The 26,244-nt window shown below is 36.9% G+C and overlaps 1 protein-coding gene across 3 annotated transcripts in view; it reads left to right on the forward strand.

The window, feature by feature from the left end:
- Positions 1-26,244, forward strand: part of LOC100604697 (24-hydroxycholesterol 7-alpha-hydroxylase) — a 103,370-nt gene that overhangs the window by 52,962 nt on the left and 24,164 nt on the right. For all 3 annotated transcript variants that reach the window (XM_003254213.3, XM_012508861.2, XM_003254212.3), the window contains 3 exons: positions 4,233-4,366; positions 12,207-12,302; positions 13,172-13,260. In XM_003254213.3, the coding sequence (XP_003254261.1) occupies positions 4,233-4,366; positions 12,207-12,302; positions 13,172-13,260 (319 nt within the window). The remainder of the gene's footprint in view (positions 1-4,232; positions 4,367-12,206; positions 12,303-13,171; positions 13,261-26,244) is intronic.

Raw genomic sequence — 26,244 nt, forward strand, 5'->3', positions numbered from 1 at the left:
TTATTTGCTGGGTGGGGTGGCTCACACCTGTAATACCAGCACTTTTGAAGGCTGAGGTGGGCAGATCACTAGAGGTCAGGATTTCAAGACCAGCCTGGCCAACATGGTGACACCCCATCTCTACTAAAAATACAAAAAAATAGCCGGGTGTAGTGGCACTTGCTGGTAATCCCAGCAACTCAGGAGGCTGAATCGCTTGAACCTGGGAGTCAGAGGTTGTAGTGAGCCAAGATCACTCCACTGCACTCCAACTTGGGTAACAGAGCAAGACTCCATGTCAAAAAAAGAAGAAAAAAGAAAAGAAAAGAAAGGGGCTTATTATGTATGAATACCAAAAGATGCTCCTCTCTCCCGTATCATTCAAGAAATTGCAAAAGTTTTAGGAGATCTGTGTTAGGAACCACAGACCAAATACATATTTATTATATCACAATATCAAACAGAATTATCTTGGATGATTTCTAGGTTTGAACTTGAGCAGCTGGGCAAACATTGTTACCGTTTTCTGCGATGGCAAGACCAAGAGAAGAAAGGCTTTATTTCAGTGGGACAAGTGAGGAGTTCTGTGTAGGCCAGTGTGTGCTTTGAGATGCCTTTTAGACATGCAAACAAAGCCAATGAGAAGCCAGTTGGATAACAATAATCTGGAGCTCACAAAAGGGATGAAGTCAAAAAGTGTTATTGTAGGTGTCACTAGTCCACTGATGGTATTTTATAGAAAAGGGTTTGTTTGAGTCCCCCAGGAGGATAATGTAGAGAAGAGAAGAGGGCCCAGAACTGACACCTGGCAGTCTTGGGGTACATTCAGAAGTTGGATAGCAGGAAAGATACCTCCTGTCATCTCTGGATTCATCTGGTATGAGCAGACTGGAACCTCAGTGGAACACCCTTGGAAGAGAGGCTGGATCCATTACCAAACCACCAAGAACCAGTGCAACAGCTTGTTCTGATGTGCATCTACAGTTGATTGACCTAGTCACTTGCTACACCAGACTCTATTTCACACTGAATTCCTGTTATCTGAACATGCTCTTTATTTTTGTGCATCTGATTTTTTCTTCAGATTTTTTTCTTCAGACACCTCCCACCCCTGTCTGGTCACTGTCACCACTGTGCTGCTATAGCGAGTTGCACACTTTAATGTGATAGCACTTATTGCATTAACCACTTTTAGTTCTCTGTCTTCTCTATCAGACTATTCAGAGCCAGAGACATGACCTACATTTTCATACTCAGCACTTGCAAACTACCTATAGGGTCTCAGTCTCTGCAGATATCTGTTGAACAAATAATGGAAGGAATTCCTCAGACCCTGGTACCCAATTCGTGTTGCATATGCAACCCCACATGCCAATCTCTAAATTTTCCCCCAATAAAGGTTTCAGGAAAAAGAATAACTTTATTAGCTATGGAGTAAAAGTAGGTAGGAAGGTGTGGTTTCTAAAGAGTCATTATTAAATTCACATTAATAGTAATGGTGATAATAAATAAAAAGTAAATCAGCACCACCTTGTACTGAACACGTAGTACATACTGGGCACCGCTCTAAGTTTGTGTGTCATTCATAAACTAATTCAAAAATTAGAACCTCAGAATTTCTCATTTTAACATTGTCTAGACAAAGCACTTATTCTTTCTTTAATTTTTCATCTTATAGTCTTTTTGATGGTAAAGATCTCCAAAACTTTATTCTCCAGTGAATGCCAAACAAACATTTGTCTATTTGATTTAGCAATGATATCTGTTACATATGCGAAATCTCAGCCACTTTTCAAATAAAGAATTCTGACCATGGCTTTTCTAAATTATTTTTCTGAATTAGTTTAGAAAATGTTGGGATAGTTTGGGGAAAACGTAAACTAAGTAAAATTTATGGTACCCCTGTCTTTCCATGGTATATCAAGACAGTTTTCAGTTGGTGGTCATGTTTTTAGTTCTTAATAGCTACTGATAGATTATACCATGTGCACGAAAGTTTATGCCATGTGCTAGTAATCTTCAGACACATGAAAAACAGGGTTTGCTTCTTTGGAGGATTGCCTTGGAAATAATCTGTATCCTAATTTATATAGCTAGTTATCTTTTATGTAGCTAATGATTTGCTTGTATGGATACTGGTAGAAGACAGATTCCATGTTACAAAAAGTTTGGGAATATCAGTGTAAATAACTGTTTTATTGCAGGATTTCTCAAAGCCTGTAATACACTAATGTGTCCAGTGCATCACCAATAACATGTAGCATTTTTCATATTTCGTTGCCCATGAACCTTTTTCCTCCTTCATATATTTGACATCTTGCAAATATTTCATAGAACACAGTTTGGAAAAACTGTGGCATTTAGGTTGTGAAGATGCAGAAGGCATACTTATTATTTTCCAATTTTTGTTATGGAAAAGGAAAACCAACAGGTTTGTTGGGCAATGCCTGCAGAGATTACAGCAAAAATCCCATAAGGGTACTTATCTCCTTTTAATATTAGATTGCTCAGATCTGAGCAAATAAGCAGAAGTTCTTAATTTAATAGAGAATAGTGCTGTATATCACTGTTACATTGTTGAGGTGTTAACCCTCCCTCAGCCTAAGACAGGAAGTTTCCAATTTCTCTAGCCTCTGGATTTTCCAGAATGGCATTTAGGATCATCTGTAGTATGGCCTTAGTGGATCTCTCACTGTTCCATCACATATGTCTCACCTTCTGGGCAAAGTGGACCCATTGCCATTTTCTAAATATACTCATGTTGTCTGCAGTCTTACTTTTGTTCTTCCTCTTTGCCTAAAATATCCACCCATTCATCTCCCTATGTTGAAGTTGGACCATTTGCTAATTTAATATATATTTACTGGGGTCGACTCTATGCAAGAAACTAATCATATTTATAGTTTTAGAGAAAGATATTCATAAAAGATTTTCTTTTTCATCTAGTTGGATGTGAACCCTATCTGCTTTTAACTACCTTAGAATATTTTACGTCTCAGAAAATAGTTTCTTTGCCTGCATGATGTACCAGTCAACTGTGTGCTTGTCCCTTACCTCCTAGCAGACTAAGTGTATTGCAAGCAAGAGCTGTGCCTTAATTATTGTAATACTGGTGCAGCCTGTCTCAGCTGCCGGTCCCTACGTGGTGCTTAAGAATCTGTCAGGTTGAATGGAGTTCATAGGTTCCTAGACTCCACTAACCAAAGGTGTTTGCTTCTGACTCCTTAGGAATTCTATCTATACTGACAGAAAAGGTTTCCCAGGCAGCACCCAATAAACCTTTTCCTGCAGAATGTGCTTGCTTTTGAACACGCCTCATCCGGAGTCAAAGAGAGACATGGCTGGAGACCCTAGTTCTACTCTTACCCACTCATTCCCAAGATGGTCTGAAAGCAAACGTGGAAAAGAGAAATGCGTTGACTTAATTAAACTGACAATATTGTTGTTGACTTTTCTTAATCAAATACTGTCAAAAACAAATTGAAAGCTCAGTTGTTTCAAGTAATTTTCAAAATGCAAACATTTTACTTGAAATATTGTTAACTAAACTGTCTAATTTGACTGAAAGTTCCTGCCATTACTTTAGATGGTACAAAGATTGATGGTTGATGCCCCTCATCCACCCCGCCCCATCCTTTTTCAGGTGCTTTCAGTCTAAAGATCAAATAAAGTATGGATATCACGTTAAGAAAGTTTGATGCACCTGTGTTTAGAGGGCGTCTTCATTCTTGCAGCTCAGATACTTGTGCCCCATTGCCCCTTTTCCAGTTGTTTTTTGAAATGAATGATTTAGGAAAAAAAAAAAAAAAGCAATTCAAAAGGGTAAAGGCAGAAGAAAAAGGCCAGATGGCTTCTCGTATCTTTTTCTTTGTGCTTTTGATGTCAGTCTTTTATTGCTTTTTACATAAGTGGAATGAGAATTTAGACAAGAAAAAGATGAGTAAAACCTTTCTGACAAGGACTGTCTTAGCTATTTGATGGCTATAAGACTGTAGGAACCTAAGTTGGATACCAATCCATCACATTACAGTAATCAACATTGGCTTAGTTTTTTATGCCATACATTTTACCTTGTCAAGAGGAAAGTGATAAAGAAAAAGAGGCAATTAATGACTAAACTTGTAGTAGGTCGTAGTAATAGGAACACTTTACTTGCTGTCAGAGGCAACATCTAACCTCTGCTGATGAGCTTACATGAAATCACTTTCCGACCTCTGTAGTCTATTTATTTCTCATTAAAAATTTTTTTACAGGCAAAGATAAGATTAAAGTGTCTGAGGATGACCTGGAGAAACTCCTTCTAATTAAATGGTGTGTTTTGGAAACCACTCGTTTAAAAGCTCCCGGTGTCATTACTAGAAAAGTGGTGAAGCCTGTTGAAATTTTGGTAAGCTTTGGTTTAGTTTTAAATTAATCAATCTTCTACAAAAAAAGTACGCATTTTACCCACATGTATTTTTCAGATTGACATATCTTGATTTATTTTTACTTGACAAATAAATATTTTATATATTTGTCTTGTACAACATGTGATTTCGAAATATGTATACATTATGGAATGGCTAAATCAAACTAATTAAAATATGCATTACCTCACTTGCTTGTCAGTTTTCTGTGTAAGAAGACTAAAATTCTATTCTCTTTGTAATTTTCAGGAAAACAGTATGTCATTACTAGGAATAGTCACCATGTTATACAATAGACCTCTTGAACTTACTCCTCCTGTCTAACTGAAGTTTTGTATCCTTTGACTAATATCTCTCCAGGTCCTCCTCCACCCCTTCTTTACCCTTCAATCCCCGGTAACTACCATTATACTCTATTTCTGAGCTCACTTTTTTTAGATTCGACATATAAGTGAAAATACACTTATATGTGGTTTGTCATTCTTCCTGGCTTGTTTCATTTAACAAAATGTTTTCCAGTTTCATTCATGTTGTCACAAATGAGAGCATTTCCTTCTTTTTAAAGGTTAAATAGTATTCCATTATGTATATATACATTTTATAAACATGGGAGTGCAGATACATCTTCAACATACTGATTTCATTTCCTTTAGATATGTACCCAGTAGTGGGATTGCTAGATCATGTAGTAGTTCTATTTTTAATTTTTTGAGGAACCTTCATACTGTTTACCATATGGCTATACTAATTTACATTCCCACCAATAGTGTGCAAGTGTTCCCTTTTCTCTATATCCTCTTCCACAATTATCTTTCATCTTTTTGATATAGCCATTCTACAGGAGCAAGGTGATATATCTTTGTGTTTTTAATTTATATTTTCTTGATGATTAGTAATGTTGAGCATTTTTTTATACCTGTTGGCCATTTGTATGCCTTCTTTTGAGAAATGTCTATTCAGATTCCTTGCCCATTTTTAAAAATCAGTTTTTTTGTTTTTGTTTTTTACTATTGAGTTGTTTAAGTTTCTTGTATATTTTGGATATTAACCTCTTATCAGATGTATGGCCTGCAAAAATTTTCCCCCATTAGGTTGTCTCTTCATTCTGTTGATTGTTTCTTTAGCCATACATAAGCTTTTTAGTTTAACGTAATCCCATTTTTCTATTTTTGCTTTGGTTACCTGTGCTTTTGGATTCATATTCTCAAAAAATTATTGCCCAGATCACTGTCATGGGGTCTTTTCCCATATGTTTTCTTCTGGTAGTTTACAGTTTCAGGTCTTACTTTCAAGTCTTTAATCTATTACAGTTGATTTTTGTATACAGAGTGAAATACAGGTCTAATTTCATTCTTACAAATGTGGATGTCCAGTTTTCCCAACATCATTTATTGAAGAGACTGTCCATTTTCTATTGTATGTTCTTGGAACCTTTGTTGAAATTCAACTGACTGTAAATGTATGTATTTATTCTGGGGCTGTCTATTCTGTTCTATTGATCTATGTGCCTGGTTTTATGCCAGTACCATGCCGTTTTGATTACTGTAGCTTTATAATATGTTTTGAAGTCAAATAGTATGATGACTCAGGTTTATTCTTTGTTCAAGGGTCTTTTGTAGTTTCATATGTTTTTTCTATTTCTGTAAAAATGTCATTAGAATTTTGATAGCATGTATTTTGTAATTTCTTGAATTCCGTTGAGCACAAAATGATCCTAGAACAGGTTATTAATAAGAGTTGTGTAGCAATGTTTCATTAATATAGATACTTATGGCAAGTATTTTAAGTAAAACATAATAACCCTTTAATAATCATTCTGGCCATCTGATTCTGAATCAGAATCGATATAATCCTATTTAAATCAGGCAGGTGAACTGAATGGTCTCTTGTCTACTGATTCAACCAACATGAATTTCTTAGCACCAATGAGCTAAGGAATTCAGGATGTGAAGAAAGTTATTTTGCATAGCTAGAAGACAATTTTAGGCCACAGATTACAGATATGGGAACAGATAACAGGAATATATTGGATAATCTCAATTTATATTAGGAGGCAGCAGCTGAGTGAAGGTGAGAGGATTTTCTACAGACAAAGTAGGAGGAAATTCTCAAGTTCACCATGAAAGGGTATGTGCACATGGCAGACTTATTAGTTAAATATTTGTGAATCAATATGGCATAACAAATTATTTTTCTTGAAATGATTTGACTTAGGGCCTGCATTATCCAGATGGATCACAGTTAGTCAGTCCTCTACTATTGTTTGCTTTTTTATATGCAGCTTGAGAGTGCTTGGATTCAAACCAAAGAAATTTTGTAATAGAACACAGATAAAAATCCAAATTTTGAAAAAGTGGAAACTTTTGCTTCCAAAGGAGGCATGATTTATTTAACTGATCTTGTGTAAATTAGAGTATTCAGTTTTTGTGGGATTTTAACAGTTCATACTTTTATTTATTTTTATTTTATTTTAATTTTTTTGAGACAGGGTCTCACTCTGTCACTGAGGCTGGAGGGCAGTGACACAATCTCAGCTCACTACAACCTATAAGTAGCTCTTCCACGGTCTTTTAACCTCATATATTAGTCAGGATTATGTTATAAAGGGAGTTGTAACTTTTGTTGGGGCTATTAACCTCCCACATTCTTTCAAAAGTAATTTTACTTATTGTGACAACTTTGCCAGAAGAGATACTCATGCTCAAACCCATGCACAAAGATGAATACTCTTGCATGCACAATACCCCATCTGCACAACCTCTTAAATATACTACCGCAACTATCTAATATTCTGTTTGTATGACATTAATATAGAAACCAAAATTTCAGCATAGTGTAAATCTGCCATTAAAATTTTTTTAACACTAATTCTTCACTTTTTATGCATCTAGAGAGTTTTCACATTTATTTCAGTGGTCACATAATAGTCCATTTTCTTGATAGCATAAATATTTAGTGGTTTTTGACTCTTCAGAATTTAGATTGTTTTACTTTGTGGTTATGTTAATATGGTAATTATTTACATCTCTGTTGCCCATGCTGGAGTGCAGTGACATGATCTTGGCTCACTGCAACCACTGCCTCCCAGGTTCAAGCAATTCTCCTGCCTCAGCCTCCCAAGTAGCTGAGATTACAGGAGTGTGCCACCATGCCCAGTTGATTTTTGTATTTTTAGTAAAGCCAGGATTTCACCATGTTGGCCAGACTGGTCTCGAACTCCTGATCTCAGGTGATCTGCCCGCCTTGGCCTCCCAAAGTGCTGGCATTACAGGCATAAGCCACCACACCCAGCTGAAAAGTTTTCTGTATTAATAAAACACATCTACACAATTTTGAATTGGTAGCAAAGTCATCTAATATATGGATATAGTATACATTTTTAAACTAGTCCCTGTTCTTGCATATGTATGTGGCTTCCAATTTTTCACTTCTATAAACAGTGTGAAGATGAACATCCTTTTAGCTAAATCCTTGTATACATTACTAATTATTTCCTTAGTATAAATTCATACAATTTGTTTCTTTCAAGATTCATATGTTTTCAAAAACAAGTGGAATGTTTTTGCTGAACTGAAGTTTAATGATATGTTCCCAGAAATTTGTATTTTAAAACACGTTTCACATGGGCTTATCTATGTTGAGTAATGACAGAGGCTCATATTTTCTCCTCTGTTGGGCAACTGGTCAATGTTCCTTTTTATGCATGCTAGAAGTATTCTCCCACCACCCTTCCCTAAGGTAGTTTGAACAGGCTATCTGTTTATTTTTGCCTCTGTGCCCTTTCCTGGAAATGGAATGAATTGAAATGGACGAACACTCTCTACTTTCTTGGATTTACTGCATTCTTTCTTTCTCTTTATTATGCTACCTTTCTAAAACTCTGAAACTTCTACCTGTATTCTCTTTTCAAGGTTTTGTATGTTTAGCATAAAAGTTTATCTTCAAGAATATCCAGAAAAGAGTAACAAAAAAAAAGTATTGGAAAAGATGAGTAATTGAGAAATATTAATTATCCTTTAAAACCTGTTATAAAGCTGAAAGAATTAAAATGTTATGATCCTGGTGTCAGACCAGATGTTCAGATCAATAGAAAGAACTGGAAAGATAACAAAGAATTAGCTCCCTTATACATAATAATTTAATATAGGATAGGTGACTCTTTTTATAAATCAATGTAAAGGGAAGAAATTAATATGTGGCTTGGGATGACTGACTAAAAGTGGGTTTTTTTAAAACTTCTAAAGTAGAAGTTCTCAAACTTTTTGGTTTCATGATCCCATCACACTCTTCAGAATTACTGGAGATCCCAAAAAGTTTTTGTCTCTGTCTATTTTAAATCTATCAATATTAGCTCTATTTCAAATTTAAACTGAGAAATTGTTAAAATATTAATTTGGTGATTCGTTTAAAATAACAAAAACCTCTTACATGCTAACATAATACATAGTTTTCTAAAACATTAACTATATTTATTTTATAAAAAGAAGAGGGCTGCCTGATTTTAAGACTAATTAATGAAACCACAAAAAGGATAAACAGATTTGAATGTACCATATCAAAATTTAATGTCTCATTTTTTAAAAGTGTAACTCAAATGTGAATATAATGTAAACATCAATATACAATACAACTATAAATAATTTTAATATTTAAAGAACTGACACAAATCAATAAGAATGAGTGTCACATAGGTTAATCAAGACAGAACATGAAAGTTTATAGGATAAAATAAAACTCTCAAACATAAAATGTAAATGTAAAAACATAAAAATGTAAACCTAAAACAACCATTAGAAATGTCAGATTATAGATAAAAGGGTAATGAAACTTACATTCTCATAAATTATAGTTAGAAATATATTTTGCTACAAAATTTGAGGAAACAGTTGAATAACATGCATTTATAGCCTTAAAATATGCATGTCCTGTGTCATCTGAACATCTGTGTTAACAGAATCTATGTGAAAAAATGCTGTGTGGAAGAAAGTGCTTATGGTGGCACTATTTACCATAGGAAAAAAAGTAGGGAATGATTACATTAATTATTGTTTAATCTACCCAATGGAAGATTAAACAGTCATTGGAGGAAGAAATATTCACCATGAATATACAATAAAAAGGGAAAACATGTTATGAAGTTAAGTGAACCAAGAAAGATTAAATTGGTTATTCAAGAGGATCAAAACTGTGTTTAAAGTTTAACAACAACAAAATATCTCCTCTTAATACTAAGTAAACATACTGGAAAGAAATATAGCTAGTTAATGACTGTCTTTGGGTGTCAGAACTCTGGATTTTCTTTTCTAGTTTTTCTACTTTTCAGAATTTTCCAAACTTTTTGTAGAGGTCAGTTTTTATCATACAAAAGAATATACTCTTTAATTTTAAAAATACTTATTTTATTTTATTTTTTTTCGGCACAAACACCAACCAAGCCTCTGGTTAAAAGCTAGGAGAAAAGGCTGTGTGCTTCAGACCTCCTGCTATAGATGTGTTGCCTCTGGACTCCTCCTTTCTCTTTAAGATTATATATTCCTGGCACCCACTTAGCTCTGAGCACCTTTCTTGAATTACAACACAGAGTCCTGCCTTCTCTTCCTTTTTTAAAGAAAGCCCCACTTCTAGATTATCAGATGAAGCTTGTTTTGGCTTCACACCATCCAGGTGAGGTGGGCTGGCCAGGCTCAATTCTGTCTACCTGAGAGATGCAGTTCTTGCAACACACAGAAGTTGTAGCTTCCCTTTGCTAGTGATCTGTGTTCTCCTTCTGCGACTGTTTTGCCTCCCTCTTGATCTTTCACTTAATCTGTCATGTAAGTAAAGATAGGGACTGTTTAGGCTGGGCGTGATGATGTCTGCTTGCTCAGAGGGTTTCTTGATAGAACCAGCTCCAGCATTCCTTCATGCTATTTATCAGTCTGGCAGTTGCTGCTGCTGCAGCAGGAACCTCTTTCTTGTCTCCTCCCTGTTGCTAGTGGTAATTCTGTTACTGAGGATCTGTATGAAGTTCTCCTCCCTTTGCTAACCTGCTTTGTAGGCTACAACAGTCAGCAGCCTCCAAGTCATGATCACAGATCAACAGCAACTGAAGAGGACTTTGCGGTGGGAAGGGGAAGGGCTGTGGTTGTCCTGACTGAAGGTCCGTCCCTGTGCTGCCCCCAACCCTGCTCTCAAATACACATCACTGCCCTCTGTGGCTGATTCCAGAGTCAGTAATGACCTCTCTAGCCTCAGCTCCAATGGAAGTAAAACAAACAGACAGGATTGGGATCTCACAGGTCTCTCTATTTTAAAATGATAGAGGGTACCTGCAAAAGCTTCACTATCTTCCCAGTCTTGGATTTGAGTCTCTCCAGCTCTCCCGGTTCCGAAATTGCCGAATCTCAAGCAATACTCAGCTGCCACTAGAGCCAACAGGGGTTCTCCTGGGTTAAAAAAATGATGACATCCCTACCCATACTCCACTCATAACTATCAGTAAAAGACATATTTTTATTTTTCTTCGAGACAGCATCTCACTCTGTCTCCCAGGCTAGAGTACGGTGGCACAATCATAGCTCGCTGTATCCTCAACCTCCTGGGCTCAAGCAATCCTCCTGTGTCAGCCACCCAAGTAGCTGAGACTACAGGTGCACCATCATCCCCACCTAATATTTTTAATTTTTTTGTAGAGACGAGGTCTTCCTATGTTGCCTAGGCTGGTCTGAAACTCTTGAGTTCAAAGGATTCTCCCACCAAGGCCTCCCAGAGTGCTAGGATTACAGGCATGAGCCACCACACCCAGCAGAAGACATATTTTTAATTGTAAGGTGTTTATGCTTTGGATAAGTAAACCTAAAGTAAAATTTTGCAAATATCTTGAAGACATTTCAAAATTATACAAGGTTAAATAGATGTGGCTTATGATGATGGGCAGTGGGAATTACCTAATAAAATATCTTTACCTTAGTAAAGTTGGTAGCTATCCAGCAATTATAAAACTTGGGAGATCTCTTTGTCCTGTGGTTCCTGAACATGGTGATGATAGGGAGATTTTGTGAAATGGGTTTTAGTTCTTTGTATAGTTTATAGATCATGAAAATCTGTTGTCATATGAATCAGGAAGGATAATGTAGACTGCCTGGGGAAACGCATTGCTTATCCTCATTCCCACAAGCACTGTGACCCCAAACACAAACCCAACAAAACAACAACACTTGCCTTTTCCTGTGTCTTCCTAACCAGTTGTTTTTCATTTGTTTCTGTCCTGATAACCAGTGCTGGACTGAGGAAAGAAAAGTCCACTGCCCTTGCTCTAACACTGTCATTAGTATCCACAAGAACAGGACATCCTCTGCCCCTCTTCTCAGTGCTACCATGGCCATTGTCCCTGTCTCAGAGTCCAATTTTTCTGTTTCATAACCTGAGCCTCCACCGTAGTTTCTGCCTTCAAGAACTCTGGCCACAAACCCTAATATCAAACATCAAAAGCTACATTAGAATGGACTTATACTAGTTTCTAAAATTTTGACATTTAGCTAATATTTCCTTCCATGTAACTGAATATGTGTACATGTGAATCAGAATTATATAATTTCCTCTATGTAACCAAATATATGTATATGGAAATCAGAATTATATAGATACTATATTATTAGATTTTATATTATTTATAATTAGATATTATATAATTATATAGATATTAAAAATTAGATTTTCTCACAGTCAATTATAAAATGTATATCTTCACCACAATATAATTGTAGCATTATTTTTAGTGGCCCAAACTCTCTTTGAAGTACATTTCGTAAAAATGGTTTGCCCCTGATTTTTCTGTTATAGAATTACATCATTCCTTCTGGTGACTTGTTGATGTTGTCTCCATTTTGGCTGCATAGAAATCCAAAGTATTTTCCTGAGCCTGAATTGTTCAAACCTGTAAGTTATCTCTTTCAGTATATATTATTCTTTAATTTTAATTTCTTTTTATTTCAGAAGGGTAAATTCAGAAGTTAATTAGGACTATGTAATTAAGCAGCCATATTTCTCTCGTAACTAAGAACAAAGTTGACTACAAAATACAGAACAGATTTGCAATATAGACAGTGCAACATTTACAAATCAGTTAGAAAAGTTTTTGTAATAAACTTCTCTAACTTTAAAATAAATCTTACATGAAACCAGAAGGGCATGTTCAAGTAAATAAGCTTGTATTTGATAGAAGACTTATTTCATGTTCTTCAGGCAATTGCTTCTGTCATTGGTTTCCAAGGAGTACAAAAAAATACAAATAAAGCAAATTAAAACCTTGATCTGCTGTTTCTTAGAACTGGAAAGTTACAGGGCCGAACAGAATGTTAAGAGGTCATTTAGTGTGTTCTCTGCCTTTAGGTAAAACTGTCAAAAATGGCATCCAGATGCATTCATTCTGCATCCCAAGCTTTTTCCAAAAGGCAGGGATGTCAGTGTCTTATTACTAAATTTATTACCAAGAGCAATTTTATAACGGAGCCTGAGACCTTATTATAAATATTCTTCCTCGTCTTAGGTCAATTCTGTGGTTGATTTACCTTATCATTTACATTTACCACTTAACAGAATTTTTTAAAAACCTTTTTATTTATAAGTTCATGTTCCAAAAACACAATTGTGTCTAATATTAATAACAGGGTGGAAAAAATTACCAACAACCCTGCAACTTTATATGCAAGGATTAGCTGTACAAGGTCATTTTTAGCCTAGAGAAATAAAGTTAAGCTTATTTATATAAGGCTGATTTGGAAAAAAAAAATGTTTTCTTCCCACAGGAACGTTGGAAAAAGGCAAATTTAGAGAAGCACTCTTTCTTGGACTGCTTCATGGCATTTGGAAGCGGGAAGTTCCAGTGTCCTGCAAGGTCAGTGAGACAGCTGGGCCACATTTATCCAGAAAGTCTGCAGAAAGATGGTGGCTCAGAGGGGGACAACTTTGGCTTAATCTCTTTATATATATATTTAAACTATAGGGAAATCCAGAAGAACACATTTTGTCTGGTTTATCTGTGGTCCTGTGCAGTGTCTCTGTGCGAATATCTAAAGTGGCTTCTGATAGAGGACCTCATGAGAAGAGAACATTACACTTGCCAGATGCCACATCAAAGCAGCATTTATGGTTCAAATTGTCAGCTTTCACACAAAGATAATTGGAAGTGGTTTGGGTGCTACCTTCTTTAAAAACAAAGATAGAATTATATTTCTTTTACTATGACATTGTCATGGATATTTGCTAGGGTTCTAGAACATCTTTGGCTTGGAGCATAGCAGAAGCTTATTAGGTGGTTTTTGTCTATGGTGTTAGTTTGGTTTGTGAAAACTTTCTTTTGATACCTTTTATAGTTAAATTAATCTGGCACCCAGCCCTCCTCCTCAGTGTGATACCCTGTTCTAATGCAACTGTCCATTGTTTAATGAAAGTTATTGTTATCTTTATTTGTTCAAGCAGAAAAGGTTTTTGAACATCTCATCTGTTCCATGCCCTCTTCTAAGCTTCAGAGAGCCCTGAGGAAGACTAACATGGTCCCTGACTTCATAGAATTTACAATCTACATTAAATATGTCACATTTCTTCATTGGGGATGATTCTGTAGGGGAAACGTCAGTACCTGTTTGTGACAAAATCTCACTCAATGAATGTAGAAATCCATTAAGTTTTTATATTTAAAAAATTGTAGTTTCTTGAAGTCAGTCCTCTTCATTATTTGAACAATAATGCCAGTCTATATTTGCAGTTATTAATTGCTCCACAGTATCCATTCCATCCTTCCATTCTTCATGTGTTTAGAGTATTGGTATGATTTTAGTAATTTACGCTTCCCCTAAAATAGTATTAATTAGTCATAGCCAATCATGGAAATTCTATCCTCATTTTAGACATTATTCCAGAAATCTAAGCCTAAGCAAATGGGTGCCTGGTGTTTTGCTGAGCTGCTTGTCCTGAGATAGGAAGTTGAGCTAAACTGGCCAAACAGAGTGAAAGGAGAGACTTCTTCAGGATGAGACCCCATTCATCCTGTCCCACTGGATATGAACAAGGAAGCATGCAGCCTCAGATGTTACTAGCAGCAAGTTCAAGAGGATAAGCTGTATGATGGTGCAGTCTGTAGATGGCAGAGCAGACATATAGTAGGAGCCTGAATCCCTGGAATCTCGGTAATACTATTTTGTCGCTGAATTCATCAGTTTCGAGGAGCTTGTCTACTTCCTGTTATGTTAGATAATAAGTGTCCTTACTTTTTAAGTCAGTTTTAGTTGAGGGTTCCATTGTTTGGAGCTGAATACCCACCATATACTGACATACCCACCATAAAACTCCAAAGCTGAACATTGTAATTGAGTATCAGTTACTTTAGGGACATCATATAACACACAACAACATTAGCAACAAAAACCCATCATGCTCATCCTGCCTCTCATATTATTTTCACTTTAGAGAAGCAGTTCTTAAGCCAATAACAAATTTTTTGTTTTTGTCATATACCAAATGTCAATGTCCTAAGAATAGCTCTTCTAAAAACAATAGATGCTACTTTTTTCAGGTTTCTTTATATCACTATATCTATCTATCTCTCTATCTATCTATCTATACCAATAGCAACTAAATAATTTATTATAATCATCCTTTACCTGGAGCTAGCAGTATTTTAAACCAATGACTGAAATGTCTTGCAGTGGAGTGTGTAGTATGGGCCAATGGTCAAGGATTACCTGCTGACTGTTGTTTCCAAGAGGCGCTATTACTACCTTCCATGATGACATTTGAGGCTAACAGACATTGTTTTGAGTTTGAAAGTAATTGGTATAATAAAGGGAACCATGATGCTGCAACTCAATCAATAGTATCTTCTTTAGACAGAAACTACGTATTTTTAGAGTGTGCTGAACTCTTACTCTGTGCAAGGCAGTGCTCTGGCTACCATAGGGGCTTTGGACATGAGTAAGACATGTTCTCAACCCACATGAGAAACAACTTAGTAGGGACAAAGTGGACATTGAATTAATAAATAACTGCAAGGACTTCTGGTCGAGAGATGCCAAAGTGTCACACTGAGCTTCAAGAGAAAGGATACGTCTGGTCAAGATGCTCTCAGAAGATTTCTCGGGGAAAGTTGCGGAAGACCTTTTAGCTTGAGACAACAGAATGGGCAAAGGGTTACTAAGCACAGAGGCGTGTGGCTTAAGGCCTTATGGTTTTACTATTACTGGGACCAGATTACAGTGGTGAGAAGGCTGAAAATGTACACTGGCCCAATTAAAAAGGCCCCTTAATATCTGATGTATGAGTTTATATGCAGCTCACATGGCACTAATAAAGAACTAAAAGGTTTTGGGCAGAATGGATTCATGTGAAGCATGACTTAGGTTATATGGTTATGCTAATATTCTGTGTGTGAGACATGGAGTGGTAGAATCTACCAGATTTGGAAGATGATTAGAAGTGGGGGTCAGGTGAGAGGAAGGCTTTGAGGTGGACTGTGGCTTTAAATCCAGATGTCTGGTAGAGATGGTGGAAACAGAGAAATCAGGAATGAGAGAGAGTCTGGGAGCAAGATCTGAAGTTTTCCTTTGAAAGTAGAGTGTGTCAAAAAATATATATCACTTAACCAAAATCTACCAGTTAAATATAAATGTTGAAAACATGTGACCTATTTAAGAAACCTCATTAAGTTTAGTTTTCTACTGTTTCTGTTTTAAAATGTCCTTAATTTTGTCTTATTACTTATTACTTATTTTAAACAGCCAGTGCATGAAATTTTTTGTTTCTAAAGACAAATAAAATAGCAAATTGTTCAGGAAAGCAAATGACTTCATTTGGACAGTGTATACCAAGATAGATTTTTTTTTGCACTAAAATTTAATCCCATAAATCCTTGGTTGTAATCCCCAGAAAATTGCACTCATTCTTGATTTGTGTTCCAGGCGCCAATTTATTTTCTCATGCACCAAATACTCAGTGAGTCAGAGAAAGTTGCCCGTAATATGGCTGATGATCAAAGTTCGTCATGAACACACACTCTTATGGCCTTGCAGCTGTCACTTCTTGGAGTTCAAGCCACTGAGGTGGTATGAGAACCCCTCTCACAAGTAAACACAGAAGGGTCTGCTGATTTAAGTCAGTATGTACTCGGTCCTGGCATGGGATAACAACCAAAAATCAGAATGGAAGAACTGTGGTTCCTCTTCGTATTTGTGGGGGTTCTGAAAGTAGGTTTGGAGCAGGATCCCACTGCAAGGCATTTCCTTGTAGCACATGGAAGAAAATCTTTCTAGTAATTCTACTACTGGGGAAGTCTGGTGATTTGTTTTTGTTTTGTTTTGTTTCAGAAAAACAAACAGGAAAGAGCAGCATGAACCACCAGACTTCTTCAGAAATTGTAGCTTGCAAAGTGAAGAGTCTCATTATAGTGGACAATCTCACATTAAACTATATTTAAATGGAGGAATAAGATGGAGGATTTTCAGTGTGGAGGAAAACTTCTTTGAGTGAGCACCTCTGAGAGTTGATGATCTTAGGGATGTGCTTGCTATACCTGTCCCCTGAAACACACACCAAAACTAACAAGCTTGATTTTCCTTGGTTCTAGTTCCTGCAAGAGGATGCCTGATTGGCTGTGTCATTGTGCAAATTGAGATGGCTTAAATTCCAGTGTAAAACAACAGCCCTGATCTTTGGCAAGATTGATCTGCTTATAAAGGCATGCTTGGATAAGAAGAGAGTGTAATAAGAGGAAGGCTGCAATACTTGAGAGGTTAAAATGAAGCATGGATTCCTCAGGAATAGAAAGTGTGATTTTTACTTTTTGTGTGTGTTTGGGTCTTTCATGTATTCTAGGGAGTCCTAGGCCACAAAGTCATGGACTTGTCTTGAATTCCTAATGAAAATCACACATCTATTGGAAAATTAATTAAAATCAGAGGTCCATCTAATTGTAATTTAGTAGCACTGTTTTTAACCAAACATCTCTTGAGCATCTAGTATTAATACAATTATTCTTTTATTCGATAACTATGTACTGAGTGCGTGCTATGTGTCAGGTTAGGGTTCTAGGAGTTATGGAAAACAAATCAGATAAAGCCCCTTTCCTTTAGGATGTTATATTCCCACCCAATTCACCTTGTTAAAAACTGGGAAGAGTCAAAGACTCATAACATTTCTGAATTGGTTATAATGTGGTTGGGGAAATGAGACATAGCCATATGAAAAAAAAAAAGCCCTGCTTAACAGCTTAAGATGGCACATGACAAATGCCAGAAGACTCAGATATGTAACAACTGCCATAAGAATTTGGAGGAAGGGGGATTAGAAAAGGCTTTTGGACTAGATTAGAATAACCAGTAAACAACATAAAAGAAAGCTCAGCTTCCTAAGATGCAGCAGTATCAAACTTCAAGGGAAGAAAAAAAATTAAGTGCTCACAGGAATATAATATACCTATATGTTAGTGATAGCAAGGCAATCATATATTTGGGACTTATGATGCTCTGAGCACATTTTTTTCTATATATGTTAAAGATAATGCCATTTTAAAAGCTGTGCCTTATAAAGTACCTGCACACTATTGTATTTGAGAAGTGTTATTTGTAGCTTTCTCCCTTTTATACTCAGAAATAGCTGATTGCTTTTAAGGAATGAGCAAATTTAAATCCCCACAGATTTAATGACAAATTAAAAATCCAATTTATTCTGAGGAATTTGTTCCATAAACAAATGCATCCCCTCAACTCTAGCTGTTAAATATAATTAAAGGAATTCTATTTACTTGTATAATTGTTTCCTAACATTTTCACAAGAGTGTGCACATATCCTGGAGAGTATATAAAAGAGGGTTAGGAATGAGGGTGGGAAAGGTGAATGTGGCTAATTCTAAGACTCTGAGCCAGGTTGTCAGAATCCTTATTGATTTTTAGCCATGCTTCTCTCTTCTCACTGCTTTGCAAAGGAGCAATGAGTCACTCAAAGGAGCATAGAAACCATTGGCAAAATTGCAGTCATTATTTTCCTGGCCATTTCATTTTGAAACTTCATTATGAAGCTAAGATATAAGTATGTCAAGAACAGAAGCAGCAATTCAAGAGTGATCTTTTTTTCTTTTTCAACTTTTATTTTGGGTTCAAGGGGGGTACATGTGTAGGTTTGTTGCATGGGTAGATTGAGTGTCTCAGGAGTTTGATATACAAATGATTTATCAACCAGGTAGTAAGCACAGTGCCCGATACGTAGTTTTTTGAACCTCACCCCCCTCCCATGCTCCACCCGCAGTGATTCCCTCTTTGTGTCCATGTGTATTTAATGTTTAGCTCCCACTTGTAAGTGAGAACATGCTGTATTTGGTTTTCTGTTCTTGTATTAATTCATTGAGGATAATGATCTTCAGCTGCATCCATGTTGCTGCAAAGGACAGGATTTCATTCTTTTTATAGCTGCACAGGATTTCATGGTGTTACTATGTACCATACTTTCTTTTTCTTTTCTCTCTCTCTCTCTTTTTTTTTTTTTTTTTTTTGAGACAGGCCCTGTTGCCCAGGCGAAAGTGCACTGGCATGATCATAGCTCACTGTAGCTTCAACCTCCTGTGCTCAAGCGTCCTCCTGCCTCAGCCTCCTGAGTCTCTGGGCCTACAGGCACATGCCATAGTGCCCAGCTAATTTGAAAAAAATTTTTAGTAGACACAAGGTCTCACTATGTTTCGTAGGCTAGTCTTGAACTCCTGAGCTCAAGCGATTCTCCCACCTTGGCCTCCTAAAGTGCTGAGATTACAGGCATGAGCCACTGCACCTGGCCCCACATTATTTTAAATCCAGTCCACTGTTAATGGGCATCTAGGTTGGTTTCATATCTTTGCTATTGTGAATAGAGTTGCAATGAACATATGAATGAATGTGTATTTTTGGTATAATCATTTATATTCCTTTGGGTGTAATGGGATTGCTGGGTCGAATGGTAGTTCTAAGTTCTTTGAGAAATCTCCAAACTGCTTTTTATAGTGAGTGAACTGTTTTACATTCTCATCAGCAATGTATAAGCATTCCCTTTTCTCCTCAACCTCACCAACATCTGTTATTTTTTTACTTTTTAATGATAGCTGTTCTGAATGATGTGAGATGTTATCTCATTGTGGTTTTCATTTGCATTTCTCTAACGATTGGTGATGTTGAACAGTTTTTTATATACTTGTTTCCCATGTGTATCTCTTTTTTTGAGAAATGTCTGTTCATATTATTTGCCCATTTTTTTTAAATGGGGTTGTGTTTTGCTTGTTGATTTAAGTTCCTTATAGATTCTGGATATTAGACCTTTGTGAGATGCATATGCCAAATATTTTCTCCCATTCTGTAGATTGTTTGTTTACTCTGTTGACAGTTTCTCTTACTGTGCAGAAGCTTTTCAGTTTAATTAGGTCCCACCTGTCTATTTTTGTTTTTGTTGCAATGGCTTTTGGAGACTTTATCATGAAATCCTTGCCAAGGCCTATGTCCAGAATGGTAGTTCCTAGATTTTCTTTTACAGTCATTAAAGTTTTAGGTCTTACATTTAAGTCTTTAATTCATCTTGAGTTGATTTTTGTATATGGTGAAAGGAAGGGGTCCAGTTTCAATCTTCTGCATATGGCTAGCTAGTTTATCCCAGCACCATTTATTGAACAGGGTATCTTTTCCCCATTGCTTGTTTTTATTGCTTACTTATCCGATCTGATGTTTTTAAGTGTGCAGCTTTATTCCTGGATTCTCTAATTTGTAACATATGTCTGTTTTTGTACCAGTGTCATGCTGTTTGGGTTACTGTGGCCTTGTAGTATAGTTTGAAGTCAGGTAATGTGATGTCTCTAGCTTTCTTCTTTTTGCTTAGGATTACTTTGGTAATTTGGGCTCTTTTTTGGTTCCATATGGATTTTAGAATAGTTTTTTCTAATTCTGTGGAAAATGACTTTGGTAGTTTGATAGGAATAGCATTGAATATTTAAATTCCTTGTGCAGTATGACCGTTTTAACAGTATTGATTCTTCCTATCTATAAGCATGGAACACTTTCTCCATTTGTTTGTGTCATATCTGATTTCTTTCCTTGGTATTTTGTAATTCTTATTTTAAATATATTTTACCTCCCTGGTTAGCTGTGTTCCTAGGTATTTTATGTGTGTGGCTGTTGTGAATGGGAGTGCATTCTTGATTTGGCTCTCAGCTTGGATGTTGTTGGTGTATAGAAATACCACTGATTTTTGCACATTGATTTTGTATTCTGAAACTTTACTGAAGTTATTTATCAGTTTTAGGAGATTTGGGACAGACAGTAGGGTTTTCTAGGTATAGAGTCATATCATTTGTGAAGAGAGGTAGTTTGATTTATTCTCTTCCTATTGGAATGCCTTTTATTTCTTTCTCTTGCCTGATTAGTCTGGTTTGGACTTCTAGTACTAGGTTGAATTGGAGTATGAGAGTTGGGCATTCTTGTCTTCTTTCGGTTTTCAAGGGGAAGGGTTCCAATTTTTGCCCGTTCAGCATGATGTCAGTTATGAGTTTATTGTAGATGGCTCTCATTATTTTGAGGTATGTTCCTCCTATGCCTAATTTGTTGAGGGTTTTTAACATGAAGGAATGTGGAATTTTATCGAAGGCCTTTTCTGCATCTATTGAGATGATCATATATTTTTTGTTTTTAGTTTAGTTTATGAGATGAATCACATTGATTGATTTGTGTATATTGAACCAATCTTGTATCCAAGGTAAATAAAGTAAACAAAGTAAGCTTTATTTACTTTAAAGTAGACTTTATTCCTGGGATACAAAGTATGGTGGATTAGCTTTTTGGTATATGGCTGAAATCAATTTGCTAGTATTTTGTTGAGAATTGTTGCATGTATGTTATTCAGCAATATTGGCTTGAAGTTTTCTTTTTTCATTGTCTCTGCCAGATTTGGGTATCAGAATGATGCTGTCTTCATAGAATGAGTTAGGGAGGAGTTCTTCCTCCTTGACTTTTTTGAATAATTTCAGTACCAATAATTTCAAGATTGGTACCAGCTCTTCTTTATGTATCTGGTATAATTCAGCTGTGAACCCTTCTAGTCCAGGGATTTTTTTGGTTGTTAGATTATAATATAATAACGAGTTTTGATTCCATTTCAGAACTCATTATTGGTCTGTTCAGGATTTCAATTTCTTCCTGGTAAAATCTTCAGAAGCTGCATGTTTCCAGGAACTTATTCATTTATTCTAGGTTTCCAAGTTTGTATGCATAGATGTGTTCATAATACTCTCTGAGGGTTTTTAAAATTATTTCTGTGGGATTGGTTGTAATGTCCCCTTTGTCATTTCTGATTGTGTTTATTTGGATCTTTTCTCTTTTTTTCTTTATTAATCTATCTAGCTGGTGGTCTATGAATCTTAGTTATTCTTTCAAATAACAAAGTTTTGGTTTTCTTAATCTTTTGTATGGATTTTTGCATCTCGATTTTTGCATCTCAATTTTGGTTCAACTCCAATTTTGGTCATTTATTTTCTTCTGTTAGCTTTGGGGTTGGTTTGTGCTTGGTTTTCTAGTTCCTGTAGGTGATATTAGATTGTTAATTTGAGATCTTTCTAACTTCTTGTTGTAGGCAGTTAGTGCTGTAAACTTTCCTCTTAACACTGATTTAGCTGTGTCTCAGAGCTTCTGGTATATTGTATCTTTGTTGTCATTCATTTCCAAGTATTTGTTTTTATTTCTGCCTTAATTTCATACTTTAAAGTCATTCAGGAGCAGAGTATTTAATTTCTATCTAATTATATGGTTTTGAGAGATGTTCTTGATATTAATTTCTATTTTTATTGCACTGTGGCCTGAGAGTGTGGTTGGTATGGTTTTGGTTTTTTGAATTTGTTGAGTGTTGCTTTTATGACCCAGCGTGTGGTCAATCTTAGAGTATGTGCCATGTGCATATGAGAATAATGTATATTCTGTTGTTGGGTAGAGTATTCTGCAGATGTCTGTTTGGTCCAAATGGACTTGGTCAAGTGTTGAATTTAGGTTCTGAATATATTTGTTAGGTTTTCTGCTTTGATGACTTGTCTGACACTGTCAGTGTGTTGTTAAAGTCTCCCACTATTATTGTGTGGTATGTAAGTCTCAATATAAGCCTCTAAGAATTTTTTTTATGAATCCGGGTGCTTCAATGTTAGATTCATGCATATTTAGGAAAGTTAAGTATTCTTGTTGAATTTAAGCCTTTATCATTATGTAACACCCTTCTTTGTCCTTTTTGAGAATTGTTGGTTTAAAGTCTCTTCTGTTTGAAGAAAGAATAACAACCCCTACTCTTTTTTTTTTCTCTTTGCTTGATACATCTTTCTCTATCCCCTTACCTTGAGTCGTTGGGTGTCATTGCATGTGAAATGGGCCTCTTGAAGACAGAATACAGTTGGGTCTTGTTTCTTTATCCAGCTTGCCACTCTGTGCCTTTTAAACGAGGTTCTTAGCTTGTTTATATTCAAGGTTAATATCAGTATGTGAAGATTTGATCTTGTCACCATGTTGTTCACTGGTTCTTAAGTAGACTTGATTGTGTAGTTGCTTTATAGTGTCAGTGGGCTATGTACTTAAGTGTGTTTTTGTGGTGGCAGATAATGATTTTTGATTTCTGTTTGGTAGTCCCTTAAGGACCTCTTGTAAGGCAGGTCTAGTGGTAATGAATTCTGTTCACATTTGCTTCTCTGAATAGGATTTTATTTCTCCTTTGCTTATGAATCTTAGTTTTATTGGCTATGAAGTCCTTGGTTAGAATTTCTCTGCTTTAAGGATGCTAAGTATACACCCCCAATCACTCATGGCATGTAAGGTTTCTGCTGAAACTTTCATTGTTAGACTGATGGCAATTCCTTTGTACATGATCTGCCCCTTCTCCATTGCTGGCTCTAAGATTTTTTCTTTTGCATTGACTTTGGAGAATCTTATGAGCATGTCAACCTCTCTAGTGAAGTTGAGGAAATTTTTGTGGACAATATCCTGAAATATGTTTTCCAAGTTGCTTGTTCTCTCTCCATCTTTTTCAGGAATGCCAATAAGTTGTAGGTTTGGTTTCTTAACATAATCCCATATTTCTAAAATATTTTGTTCATTTTTATAAATTATTTTTTCTTTATTGTTGTCTGCCTGCATTGATTTGAAGGAGCTGTCTTCAAGCCCTGAGATTCTTTCCTCAACTTGGTTTACTCTGTTATCAATGCTTCCAATTGCATTCTGAAATTCCTGTGGTGAATTTCTCATTTCCAGAAATTCAGTTTGGTTCTTTGTTAAAATGGCTATCACATCTTTCAACTCTTGGACCATTTCACTGTTTTCCTTGGATTGGGTTTCAACCTTCTCCTATATCTTGATGAGCTTCCTTGCTATCCAAATTCTGAATTCTATATCTGTCATTTCAGATATTTCAGGCTGGTTGAGAACTATAGCTGGGGCGCTAATATGGTAGTTTGGAGGTTAAAAAATGCTCTGGCTTTCAGAGTTGCCAGAATTCTTGCACTGGTTCCTTCTCATCTGTGTGAGCTGATGTTCTTTTAATCTTTTGGATAGGACTTTTTGCTTCTTATATTCTTTGATACCTGATATGGTTTGGATCTATATCCCCACCCAAATCTCATATTGAATTGGAATCCTCAGTTTTGGAGGTGGGTCCTGGTGGGAGGTGATTGGATAATGGAGATGTTTTCCACGAATGATTTAGCACCATCCCTCTTGGCTCTGTCCTCATAATACTGACTGAGTTCTTGTGAGATCTGGCTGTTTAAAAGTGTGTAGCACATCCCCCATCTCTTTATTGCTCTTGTTCCTGCCACATAAGAAGCTTGCTCCCCCTTTGCCTTCCATCATGATTGGCAGCTTCCTGAAGTTTGGCCCTACCCACCCCACCAGAATCAGAAGCCACTATGTTGCCTGAACAGCCAGCTGAACCATGAGCCAATTAAACCTTTTTTCTTCATAAATTACAGTCTCAGATATTTCTTTATATCAATGTGAGAATGGACTAATACAATGCCCTTGAGGATTTGGCTGTGGCATAAGTTGGATTTAGTTGACTGGCTTCATATCTGGATGTTTTCAGAGGCCCAAGGCTCAGCTCATCACTCCTGGACTGGGCGTTCTAACCCAGGAGGGCTGGGAGCAGGCCCACAGCTTTGTTCTGGGGCCTCTTGAGGTTAAAGCACGGGCTGTGCTGGAGCATTTGAGGTGTTTCCAGTCTGTTGGCAACAACACTTGACTGGAGCTTCTGGCAAAAGTGCTCTGGCAGGGCAGTGGTGGGCCCCTGTGTGCATGTATTCCAGTGAGGTGGGGACAGGGGGATGCTATGAGTGAGTGCACATCAATGTGGGAAGGCTGCAGGTAGGTGCACGCTGGCAAGATGCAACAGTGCTCCAGTGGGTATGCAGCATCTGCCAGTGAAAGAACTATTGTGGTGACCACTGACAAGCACTTTGGCTGGGCAACTGAGGCTGGGCTGCCTGTGGTTGCAGCCAGGCAAGGACCCTGAGAGAGGCCAGCAGACTGGGGTGTGCTCAAATCAGACTGCATGGACAAAACAACCCCACTGTCTCCAGGTCCAGCAGCTAACAAAGGCTAAAGTCACCTAAAAGAGTATGGTGAGCCTTGTGGGATGAGTGTCCATGGCCATGCTCCACTATAGACATTCCCATGTCAAACCCTCTGGGCTCCTTCCAGGCTGGAATTCTGTTTCCGCCAACTCTCCAGCCAATTATCACTGGCAGCTCAAATGTCATGGCAGTTGTGGGATCTCCCATAGCTAGGATCCCAGAAGTCCATGGTGAAGGTGAGCCACTCCATGCCTATTTCACTCACCCTTTCCTTAGGAGCCTCTTGGGCCCAGAAATGAGTCCTCATGCTCGGCAACCCCCTGCAGTGTTCCCAACTTTCTCTACTTTCAGCCTTTGATCTGTGTCCTTTTTGTGTCCACTCTCCATGCCTTCTTTCCAAAGACCTGTTCAGAGTATGTTGGTCTCCTTGATAGTCTGGTCTCTTTCAGTGGGAGAATTTCTTCCTGGCTGTATCTAGTTGGCCATCTTGGCTCCCTAAAAAAATTGACAGTGATTTTTGATACTTAGACCAAAGTGATTCTAAAACAAACTATGTTTATTTCTGAGCAAAAATTTCAGGATGACACCCTTTTCCTTTATTTACAAAATAGATCTCCAGCCCCCATCCTGTGCACAGAATACCTGGGCAGGATATGTATCTATGGAGGGAAAGAAAGGCCACTTAGGGTTGGATATCCTTTTTTCCCCCCTGGGCTTTCTCATCTCATCTTAACTGAATGACTGCTCTTTAATAAGTTAGGTATCTCTAATGTTCAAAAGAAATTTTATTCCTAAGAAAAGGGGACTAGAATTAAAACTGTGCTATGTTACAATATTGTCCATAGGTTATTATCTCCTCATCACCTAATTCCTTCTCCTCACTTTCTAATAGTTTTAATTTTCACTTGGATATCCATGGGGATTCTGAAGCACCGATTCCACTCCCAGCTCTGTAGAAATGGAACACTTCCCTAAGACAATCAGCACATGACGTCCCTGCCCCCTCTCTCCTTTACAATAGTGATTAGTTTAGGTATTGGCAGATGTTTTAAGCAGGAAAATTAACTACTAGGGTTTCTATTGAGACTTCTGGGTCAAAAATAATCATTCCTTCCAGGATCTTCATAAAGACACATTTGACCCCAGAAACTGGTGCAGCTATTTTGAGACTAGAAAAGCAGACAATATTATGCTGAGGCTGATAACATAAAACAGAGCAGTAGAAGGAAACTGACTCCATGGCAACATCACTGAGCTGCTGGAATGATCTCTTCCTGAAGCCAG

Source organism: Nomascus leucogenys, chromosome 22a (genome assembly GCF_006542625.1).
Source record: "Nomascus leucogenys isolate Asia chromosome 22a, Asia_NLE_v1, whole genome shotgun sequence".
NCBI lineage: Eukaryota > Metazoa > Chordata > Mammalia > Primates > Hylobatidae > Nomascus > Nomascus leucogenys.